The 11,856-nt window shown below is 38.5% G+C and overlaps 1 protein-coding gene across 1 annotated transcript in view; it reads left to right on the top strand.

Moving 5' to 3' along the window:
- Nucleotides 1-11,856, top strand: part of MAN2B2 (mannosidase, alpha, class 2B, member 2) — a 28,424-nt gene that overhangs the window by 5,219 nt on the left and 11,349 nt on the right. The window contains exons 3-7 of the mRNA XM_009890532.1: nt 1,137-1,309; nt 2,563-2,678; nt 3,673-3,850; nt 7,468-7,666; nt 10,913-11,103. Of these exons, the coding sequence (XP_009888834.1) occupies nt 1,137-1,309; nt 2,563-2,678; nt 3,673-3,850; nt 7,468-7,666; nt 10,913-11,103 (857 nt within the window). The remainder of the gene's footprint in view (nt 1-1,136; nt 1,310-2,562; nt 2,679-3,672; nt 3,851-7,467; nt 7,667-10,912; nt 11,104-11,856) is intronic.

Here is an 11,856-nt window from a genome sequence, read left to right as displayed (position 1 = left end):
AAAAGTAGTAATATATTTCAAAATTCGCATTGATTTTTCCTGAAAGCACTCTGCTCAGTTTGAATACATACAAACAAACAAACAAAAATGTATCCTTACATTGTTTGTGGAGTTCGTCTTGAAAACACAAAACCAGTGCAAACATTTCATGTCTTCTCCTGTCTGTCCAGCCAACTGTGTTTTGGAAAAGCCTAGCAAACTCTGCCTAAAATGCCTTCAGTCAGAAGAGTTAAAATAAACACACAAATAAACACTAGAGAAGACATTAACCATGGGAGAGATTAAGTAAAAATAGAATGCCTTGCAACCTCAGTTATTCAAATGTGATATTAAAATTTGGAATGGAGTTAATCCAAAATGGGGAAGATATGGTTGTATTTTCAAATAGTTCTGAGCACAATTCCAGAACTATGAAATTAAGATCTGCAATATTATTTTTTTTTTTTATGAAGAGGATCTTACTGCAATATACTGGGGTTCTGAATAAAATCTACTGCTTAGCTGGTTGTTTTACTTTCATTTAAATGGTTTGTCTGAGTTTATTCTAATGTTTGGTCTTTTGGTTTGGGGGTTTCTTTTTTTTTTTGAAACTCATTTCAATACAAAATTAATAACATTGTTTGTAAATAACATCTTGTATCAAGATTGCTATTAACCTTTGGCTTATTTCTTTTTTTTATGATTGAAGGTGATATTCATATTAGTTTTGTTTACTGGGTGGCTTCCTTGTCCCTTTGTCATTGATATGAGACTGAAGTTCTCTGAGGATGGGTGGTATGATTTGAGCACGCACAAACTAAAACCCTGCGTATTGTTTTCATGCAGACTCCAACCTGGCTATTAGCCTTAACCTAATCTGTATCTAAGTACTTTTTCCCAGGCCTGTCTCTAATCATAATTCCTTTTTGTTATTCATCTTTTATGATGTTAGTAAGTTATACTTGGCATAGCAAAATAAATAGAGTCAGTGTGAAACTTTCTGCTATGAATCATTAAATTCCCAAAATTTCAAATGCTTTGGAAAATGGCAACAAAGAGCTATCCTTTAAGTGCTTATCTGTTATACTATATGCCTATTAAAGTTATAAAATGGACTTGTAGAAGTGTTCCTAACATAAACAAATTTTGCTTTGCAGAAGGCCATGGATTTTTGTATGAAACTTTTGGGATCAGGCCTCAGTTTTCTTGGCACGTTGATCCTTTTGGTGCTTCAGCTACAACACCAACTGTTTTTGCTTTGGCTGGTTTTAACGCTCATCTTATTTCTCGGATTGACTATGATCTGAAGGCTGACATGCAGAAGAACAAGGTAAAAATACCCTTAGGAATGGAACCCATTGCCAGCCTTAACTTGTAGTAATCTGAACCATGACATTAAGATAAGCATCCCTCTGATCTGTGCAAAAAGATACAAGTATTTCTTCTCTAAAAGTGACATGCTGATTGCATGTGGTAATAGTGATATATAGTGAATCTGTGTAATATGGTCAGTAACGTCTTCATGACTTCTGGTCAATGATAAAATGTAGTCTGGCCTGAAGAAGACACGAAATGCGGGCAGTTGGGCAAGGCATAAGTGGACAGTGAATTAGGAGCGTTGGAACTGGAGGCATCTAGAATGGGTTTCACCTTCTCTTGAGAGAATCTTGGGTATGTTGGGTGTACATAGACTGTTTTAAAGTGTAGTGTGCATGTTTGGGCACGGTGGTTGTTTGGAACGCTTCTTTATGCCTGTGAAAGTGATAGTACTAGGTCAGTTAGGGTGGCAGCTAATATTTTTTTTGCTAAATTCTGGTTTTGTTTCATGTTTTGCCTTCTCTCGCACAGTGTCCCATACACAGTAATTGTTTTTCTTCTCATATCCTAATACTGGATCCTGATGTGTCATCAATTTAATACGTTAAATTAAGTGAAAATAAGGGCTTTCACTAGTGTGAGCTGGGCATTAGGCAGTTTTTATGAATCTTGGGTGAAACTCAAGCATCTCTGAAGAAGACAACGGAATTCCTGTTGAATTTGGTGAAGCCAGGACCTACCGCCTTATGTGTGCAGTGAATTGCGATACTTCCATTCTGCTAAATTCTGTTACAAGTTGTCGACAATCTTTTCCCATCTAATTCTTTTTTTTCTGGCACGTGACAGTCTGGAGGCTTTCAAAACTGTAAAAATTCTGTTTCAATTGATTAAACATTTGATTCCCACTGACTATAGTGCAATCCAGACTACCTCTGGATCTTTCCTAATTTATAGGTGTTCAGCTTCCACTGAAACAAGTGAGGTGTAATGCCTGTGGTAAGCTAGGCTTATGCCTGGATTTTAGCAGCATTCTGGCAGTGTGCTGCCTTCTCTCCTTCTCCATCAATTCAAATAGAAAGGGGCAACACTATAGCCTCCCGTAGTACATAATATGTGACCTTCCTTGGGGTACCATTGGCTGGTCTTAAGTAAAAGCACTGAAAGTATTACAAGTAGTGGAAGGGAAGATAGGCACTCTAAGTTGTTCATGATGGCAATTCTGTGCTTGTGCAAGGGTAACAGTTTCTTACCTTTTTTGTTTTCCAGAAGCTTCAGTTTGTATGGCAGGGCTCTCCTTCCTTATCTGAAAGACAGGAGATCTTCACCCATGTTATGGATCAGTACAGCTACTGTACCCCATCGCAACTACCTTTTTCAAACAGGTCTGAAGATTTCCCAAATAGGCAGAAATATTGATCACTTCTCAGAGTTTATATTGTTGGAGTTTAAGCATTTTCTTTGACCATTTTCTTTCAACAGTATTCTGCTGCTTTCTCCTGACCTGCAGTAGGTCAAGGAGATGCCTAGACTCTAGATCTGAGTCAGGATTATTAAGCACCCCCAGCTACCCACCATAATACATGACGTTTACTCAGTACCTAACAATTGAATGCTCAAAAGTGACACTTACTACTGACAGGCATTAAAAATACTTCAAAATATTGACAGACTTCAAAAATAATGTTTTCTAGCACCAGGAGACTTGGAACACAGGTACAGCTTTCGTCTACATTACATATATCATGTCAGTCCTTATCAAAAATATATAGAATAAAAAAGTGAAACAAATCAATTGCTATAAACAAAAAAATGTTCAAAGAAGGACTGGGTTTTTGTTTATCTGGAAAGTTAAGATTTAAAAACTCTAGGAAGCTCAGTATGGACTTGGCTGTTGCCAATTGATTTTCGTGGGAGATTTTCAGCATTATATTGGGCTAAGATTGTGTATATTATCTGTGTGTATACTGAAGTGACTAAAATTTTCCATTCACTTTGGGAAAAAATCCGAGAGCTTTTGAAAACTTTATTTTGCTCACTGGCTTATCCAGTAAAATGCTCTTTGTAAATGAAGTCTACTTGGGGGAACATCCTCATTGTTACAAAGCTTGCTGTTTTGTCCTATGATTTCTTTGTTCTCTGCCAGCAAACAGCAGGGACTTGGAAAGTTGCACAGTGTGAAAAGAAAATTGGACAACCTTCCCCCTACCTCCATCCCGAAATAAACACTAAAACCTAAGTACTACCAATGAATATAAACCAATCTTTTTTTTTCTTCTTATTCTCTGCGTGTCTGAATTTTATCCCAGCACCTTTTGATGTGTTTTTCCCAGTTGAATAAATCCTGTTTATAGTTTGTTGCTTTCTCCTTCTACTTAGATCAGGATTTTATTGGAATGGAATTGCAGCTTTCCCAGATCCACCTAAAGATGGTGTTTATCCAAACATGAGTCTCCCTGTTACAGATACTAACATCCATCTGTATGCACAAACCATGGTGGCGAACATTAAGGAGAGAGCAGCCTGGTTCCGAACAAGTGATGTGTTGTGGCCATGGGTAAGTGCCTGATCAGCATTTGCTTTAGAAGTGGTAAGTACACCTACAGTATGCACAGTAGGTACTTTGCTCCAGTGTGTACTGCAAAAATGCAGGTACAAACCACATGTCAGTAAAGTGTTTTTCTAATAAGTGGGGCCCAAATGTCTGATTAGTAATGATTTTTAAAAACTAGAACTTCCTTGTACAGCCTGCCACCTGTCTACCAAGTCTTCCACCCTACTTAATAGGAAAGAAATGTCACAAAATTGTGAAGGTAACCTCTTGCAGAACTGTGCATTGCAATATTGCTTCCTTTTTTTCTCTCCTTGTTTTGTGTATTTAAATGATATCTATAACTGCTTAGCACAACATAACTCTGTGTTAACAAAAACGATAGCATGACAAGAAAATGTATTACGCATTAGGTAGACAATGTCTTTTCTAATTGATGTGTAATCATTTACTTATACGGTCTTTGTATTTTAGTTAGAAACAGAAGCATATCCCAGCTTGGTTATCCAAATGCTTTCTTCAGTGATATGCTGCGTTAATTATGTCCTGCATGTGCACATAACACTGATACACTCTCACTATTTCTAAGTCCTTAGGAAAGAATAACTTTGCCTAAACTGAATGTACAGTCTCTTTTTTAATTTTGATGGATGCTGTAGGTCTCAGAATTACAATCTTAAAGGATGATGTGTGTTTTTAACGTGGCTATTTCACCACAATATCTGTTGTTGCAAAGAGAAACAAACATTTTCTGACTGATGCAGCTTTGAGTCACTGGTATGTTTTTCTCCTGTTTGTGATACTGTTGTTTATATTGAAATTTTTTTTTGTAGACAGTGAGAGGAGAAGTCGGATCTAATACTCTGTACTGGTGCTATAGTGAAGGTTATGCGGAAATGGGGAGAAGGGAGTTTTGAATAGTATGAATAAATTCCAAATGTCTAGATCCAAGCCTGCAGTTTTGCAGTAATGTAAGAAAATTTCAGTCTCTGACTTACCGATCTGTGTGCTTAAACAAAGTAATAAAAGCTTGTTACCCGTTTATAGTGCTATGTAAAGAAGTAGAGAGAAATAGATACATGGATACCTCTGTAGTTAAGCTTAGCTATTTTTTCATGATTACAAATAGTTTGGAGTACTTGGATATTTTTTTTTCCTTCAGTTAAAAAATCAGGAAATACACACCTTCCCATTTCAGGTCAGACCTCACATCCAGACTATTGGCACTTCTGTGATGAGTTATGTGGACAAACAAGTGTTTATTCGTGATCTGAAGCACCTAGTGTTGCAGCAGGACGCATTGGGCTGTGGGGCAGTGTGAAAGTTCAGACCTGCCTCCCTAGAGGTCATAGCAGCAGATGTAGCAGGTGGTATGGAATCGCCATAAGGGCTGGAACTGATCCTTGAAATGTTTTTTGGCCTGTGTGGTAGAACTAACTATACAGTAATGTATAGAGTTCCTGTGCAAAGTTTTATTCAGGTAGCGAGCGGATGTGATGACTAACTACAGCAGGTTCTCTTGGATATCTTTGTTCTACTGAACTACAGTGCTCCTCAGCTACTATGTTATTTGTCAGTGTGAGTGGAGTCTACCAACCCAGCACGTCCCCTTCTGTGGTGCCAAGTGTCTACTTTTTATGAGGAAGTCTTCTTGGATCATGAGTTGAAAGTAGCACTTTACAAATATGAAGCAGTGTTGGCTGGTAAACATACTACTTCCTCCTGACAAATTTAATTGGAGTCAGCATTAGGAAGTCTGGTTTGCACTGACTGCCCCACTTTTCAGCATTTGGTGGGATAAATTCTAGTAGCTCATTCCAGTTTGAAGTTGTTTTCCAGTTTCTGCTGTCTGCATGCAGAAGATCTCCGGGTATCTTAGAAGAACTTTCTGGTTTGGAAATAGAATTTCCACTTTTCTGATCAGTGACTTACCCTGTTAGATCTGAGAGACAGTGTACGTGCAGTAGGATTCATAAAGAATGTGACAGTGACCTTACTTGAAACACCTAGTAAATAGGGAAGGGATGGAGGTGGTACTCATATCTGGGAAAGAGAAGGGAGAGTAAACATCTCTGACTTCAAGTGAACTCATCAGGTTCAACTCGTTCATGAGTTGAATGGGTTCAGCTCATCCAGTTAAACTCATTTAGCTCATCAGGTAAAGAAGGGTTGAAGTGGAAGATGGATTTCAAAGAAAATAGAGCTTCCTTGGTTATTTCTTCAAGCGTCTGCTAAGCTTTGAAGACAAATTGCTGACAGCATCTTTATTTTGAAAATGAGATCAGGATTGACTTGGGCAATGTTTTCTATCTCAGGCACAGAGACATGAAGATGAGGATGCATTTAAGCTGGTGTCAGTGTTGGAAAGCTTCTATTAGGCCTTTTTATGTGGAGAAGGTATCTTAGCATGTTATTGTGCTTCATATCGATGCCTATGCTGATACTGTAAGAATACGTCTGGTGCCGTGGCTGACTGACTCTCATTTTCCTGTTCAGCTGCTGTAGTTGAACAAAGGGAACGCATGGACGGGGTCCGGCAAAGGGCAGCCAAGACAATTGAGGGATTGGAGCATCTCCCTTATGAGGAAGGACTGAGAGAGCTGGGACTCTTTAGCCTGGAGAAGAGAAGGCTGAGGGGAGACCTTATTATTGCTTACAAATATCTAAAGGGTGGGTTGAAGGAGGATGGAGCCAGACTCTTCTTGGTGGTTCCCAGTGACAGGACGAGGGGCAATGGGTGCAAGTTGGAACATAGGAAGTTCCGTTCCAATACACGGAAAAACTTCTTCACGGTTTGGGTGACAGAGCACTGGCACAGGCTGCCCAGGGAGGGGGTGGAGTCCCCTTCTCTGGAGATTTTCAAAACCCGCCTGGATGCAGTCCTGAGTAATGTGCTCTAGGCGATCCTGCTTTAGCAGGGGAGTTGGGCTAGATGATCTCTAGAGGTCCCTTCCAACTCTGAAAATTCTGTGATTCTGTAAAGGCATGCTTATTTATGCCTTTTTTTAACTGTTTGTACGTGCAGATAGTCTGTACTGAGACTCCTCCAACAGAAGGCAGAAGTTGTGCAAGCAAGCTCAAAGAAAAAGACCTTTTAATAGACAGTGTATCACCTCACTTAACTATTTGGATGAGTGTGAGAAGTACTATAGCCTACTGTCGTGATGGGGGATGAGCAACACATTGTGTTACATTTGTACGATAGAGATCTCTGTCCAGATTGTTTTGTTTCACATGGTGTCCTCAGCACTTCCTAAAGCTGTGAGCATTTTTAAGAGCAGAAAAGAACTTCCTCATTTTCTGCTAAGTAGGAGAAATGCAGTGTGAAAAGAAACAAAGGTCATCTTTCCAGGCATGTATTCATGCATTTTCCAATTGCTTCCATGAAATTTCATGTCTTGCACAATATGGTGTGTCAACACACTTTTCCCTATCTGTAATGCTGTTTGGTTATCAGCTGACCTGTGCAACCCTACCCATTCTTGACATTTGTTAACAAATAACTTTTATATGGGCAGTCAAGATCAAAAGAAATACCACTTTGACATAGACTAGTGTTAAAAAAGATGCTTCTAAATTGCATGACCCAAAGTCATTTGACTGTTCTGTTTTTGGAATTTCAGGGCTGTGACAAACAGTTCTTCAATGCATCTGTTCAGTACTCCAACATGGACCTGTTGTTGGATTATATTAACAAGCATTCTGATGAGTTTGGAGTGACTGTCGAGTATGCCACTGTTGGTGATTACTTCCAAGCAGTTTATGGCAGAAATCTTACATGGGAAATTCGGGACTTTCAAGACTTTCTTCCATATTCAACAGGTAATTAAGTTCACAACTGCATAATGTCTGCCTCAAGTGTACGTATTTAAAATTTTAATAAAGGTAAATTGAGAAAATGAGAAATAAAGTAACAGGTAAAATACCATCTCCTTGTAGCGTTTATTTACACTACCAGGTGTCATCAAATAGACAAGCTGATCCCAATTTAGTGGTATAAGAAAGATGGTAGGGCAGTGGTTAAAGTATTTCTTTGGGAACATTGGAAGCAATGGGTGGAGGAGGAAACGCTGAAAGAAAAAGTGTAGAGATAGGCAAACTTGGCAAGAAATCTAACTTGAAGTTTTTGTTTTGCTGTCTTTGAATAATAACAGAGTACAAGAGAGATTCATGTGTGTAATGTCATTCACCGTTTTATGATGACCTGGCAAAATGTATAGATACCTATGGATAATCAGGTTCTGTTACAGTGAAAACAGTGAGCAATGAGATAAACCTGTAGGCCTAGGTGCCCTGGCTGAAATTCAGTAAGATATTTCAGTAGATGGATGAAGGAAAAAAAAACCTGCAAAGTATGTAACACGCTGTGAGCTGGTTAGCAGACAGCAGTGATAGCAAAGGTGCTTCACAGAGGTGTAGCAGCGCAACTAATACAAGAAGTCTCTCACGACATTGGAGAGGTCCTGTCTGAAGTCTCTAAAGCTGAGATTGTTTCATTTAACTTTGAATTCATTCGTTTCTCTGCCTCCCACATGTTAGCATGTACAAATAACCTGTAGTCTCCTAGGTATTCTGCGGTATTAGATGTGCACATTACGCCTCTCATCCTCTTCCACCAAAATGAGCTGTAGTAAGGACACAGTGCTCCACAATCCAGGGAACTCAAAGGAAACTGATAAACTGAAAGATGTGTAGAAACAGATGGATGCGTGGCTAAACAGAGCCATGTGCTATTGTTACTGTTTAAAAGAACTGGTTTATGCATAGATGAGAGCAGAGATGGGAAAAGTGACATGGAGTAATCTATGGATGTCTGAAGGAGAAGCAAAGCAGGTAACCAAGGGACCAAGGCAATCTGAAAGTTCTTAGGGTACTTCTTTGTCAGTACCCTAATAGGAATAGGAGTGGTCAAAGTTAAACAGTTGGTGCTGAGGATTTGATGTCCACAGTCTATGTAATTCCAGGAAAATTAGGTATGACCTGGTCATATGGAGCCTACTATTGCTTGTTACATAACATCAGGAATCCAGTTTGTGAGCTCCAAACCCAATCTTTTATATAAAGCAAAGCATAGTAGGTAAGGACAACTGGTAGATTCCTGTCAAAAGCTTGTTCCTGGTCCAAACAAAACACTGCTGTAGATGAACCCTGATAGTCTCTTGTAGCTCTAGGAGAAAGTCTTGTCTTTTTCATTAAAGAAACCAGTTTTAAGTTCCGAGGAAAAGAATATTGTGTTATAACTGAAGTCTCAAAAAGTAAAAATAGCGCCTGTATTTCTGAAATGACATAGTATGATGCATCACAAATTCATTGCTGCTGCTTGTTGTTTGCTTGCTTCTTACTTGCTGCACTACCTTAGCTTTTCCAGCAGAGCTGAAAAGTACTGGGAAGATATGAAAGCAGGCATGCCCTACCCAACATCCCTTTAATCCTTTTCCCCAGTAAATTTACTAGTTTAGGCCTCATATCAAAGTATGCAGAGAGAAGGTATGCAGAAAGTATGCTCAGCTAACGTCTTAGTTTCTAAACTCATTAGTTTGTTTCATTGCCTGGATTATCACTAAAATATCATTGGTATCATTAAAATACCTTTCTGTATAATTGTGGCTACCACTACATCACAATTTTGGCACTGTGGATGTATATCTCGGGCTATTACAATCCAAATTTAGCTTATACATCCAATATTCTGTAATGTGTCTGTTAACTTTTAAATGAATAAAAATAACTACTGCTTCCTGTGAATCATTGCATGGACTGATCCCTTACTCACCTCCCTCTAGGGATCATGTCATATCTAACAACTTGCTGATAAATGCACTGCCAGTTTTAAGTGCTAATATCCTTTTACATCTGGGCTCTTACCTGTATCTTTTGGCATAATTTACAGGCAGTAGTCGATTGCCATTAGCTTGCATAATAGCAGCACCTTCAATGTTCCATGTGGGTGCCCACACACAGATGCAATTTCTTCCCCAAATGACTTACTGTGCCTTGCAATTGCAGTATAGGTTTGAGTGCACTTTCTCCCACATACTGTTTTGCTTCTTGATGATTAATCCTCTCTCATTCTTTCTATGCCATCTTATTATGAGTCACTTATTGGGCTCAGTGTCACTTCTGACATATGCCTTGGAAACTCAAGTTTTAAGTCCCAGATAAGTATTTCTTTTTTCTACTCTACATTCATTGTACCATGCTAGTATGCATATGCGACTTCTGCTTGTAACCTTGAAAACTGAAATTGAATTCAATCTATTTGAACTTCTAGCATTTTTCAGGCCAAAAAGAATTTGTCCTGGATTTTTTTAAGCAAAAGATCCCATTTTCTAATTGTTGCCTTCAATCCTAGGCTGACAGCAGATTTACAGTTGAATATATGCACTTTATAAAGCGCTTTCTGAGACTTCTCTCTGGAAAAACAGTGGTGTATTTAGAAAAAAAAAAATCCCCTCAAAACCAACAACCCACCACTAAGTAAGAGATTTGGAGGTTTTAAGAACAAATATCTGTTTTCCTAGTTTACTGTATGGGATACTGGAACATATATTAGCACATACTAGCTGTTGAAATGCTTTCCACTGGCCACTTGAGGGCATCTTTTGATGTAGTTTGAAGTGCTGCAGTAGTTTGGAGTTGTGTTACCACCAGTTTCTACCCCATTTTGAGGAAATGAAATTTAAGATAAATCCCTTTGACTAAAAGAGGGCAATATAGAGAGTTTGTATCAAGCAGTAACCAAGGATTATAATCCACTTTATTAATGAGTAATAAAACATCCTTCGGTGAAACTTCTGAAGTTGTTTTCTGCAGATCCACAAAGAAGAAATTTCTGCAAACAGAAAGGCTTTGTATTGACACTGTTGTTACTAGGCCTCTAGGAAAGATTACAGTTTTCCAAAGTGCGTGTTTATGGCTGTGTTTCTTCATAGGGCTTATGACTGTTCTATTTGATGACTGATGTGTAAACCCACAGCAAGTTTCATGCAAGAAGCTATACAGTAGTAGTCTAATATTAGTAAATAAGTGTATTTTGACATGTATTGCATCTGTTCAACTTTTCAACAGAACCATTTCAAGCATGGACTGGGTTTTATACTTCTCGGAGCACATTAAAAGGAATCGCAAGGAGAGCAAGTTCACTGCTTTATGCTGGAGAGTCCTTTTTCACACAGTATGTCTGGAAACACCCAGCAAGCTCGATTTGCAAATGTGGAGCCTTAAGGCAACTCCAGAGCCTTAGATGGGCAGTTTCAGAGGTAAAGATTGATTTATTTTTTAATTTGAATGACAATGTTTATTACCCAATGGCAAAGCTTTGGACCATTTCAGCTGGGGTGTCTTGAGGTTGCTTTTATGTTTTTAGAAATAATTTTCCCCTTTAACAAGTCATAAGTAAAAAGTAAAGCAATTTTTCAAAAAACTGTCTTGAAACATGACTTCAGCCCCTTAGCTATGCATTCAAGACATGGTTACTGGCAAATGTTTTCCTCAGCCGGTGAAAGAGTATGTGGTTTCAAACTTTGCATGGGAAATTACTTTTCTTAATGTTAGTTTTATTATTTACAAAGTGGTTTTAAAAAATCAGTCAAACAAACAAAACCTGAACTAGCTGAAAACTTCTGATATCTCTATTTCTGCAAGTTAGAAGAGGAAGAACAGATTTGTTTCGTCAAAGATCAGCTAAGTGATCAGCCTCATACCATTAACCATTTACAGGCCTCAGTGCTCTTGCTGGTAATAAATATTTTGTCAGCTATTGACCAGATCTTACTAGGAGATGAAAAACCTGTCTTGTTATGGTATTTTTGCTGCATTCTTGTTTTTGGTAACTTGTATTTTTTTTCCTCTAAGTATGTAACTTCAGTAATTTCTAAATATTAAAAGAGGAAGATCATAGAATCATAGAATGGTTTAGGTTGGAAAGGACCTTGTAGATCATCGAGTTCCAACCCCCCTGCCACAGACAGGGACACCTCCCACTAGACCAGGTTGCCCAAGGCCATGTCCAG

The sequence above is a fragment of the Charadrius vociferus genome, unplaced genomic scaffold (assembly GCF_000708025.1).
Source record: "Charadrius vociferus isolate BGI_N301 unplaced genomic scaffold, ASM70802v2 scaffold88, whole genome shotgun sequence".
Lineage (NCBI taxonomy): Eukaryota > Metazoa > Chordata > Aves > Charadriiformes > Charadriidae > Charadrius > Charadrius vociferus.
The sequence above is the reverse complement of the archived record's forward strand: the minus strand, read 5'-3'. Positions and strand labels throughout refer to the sequence as shown.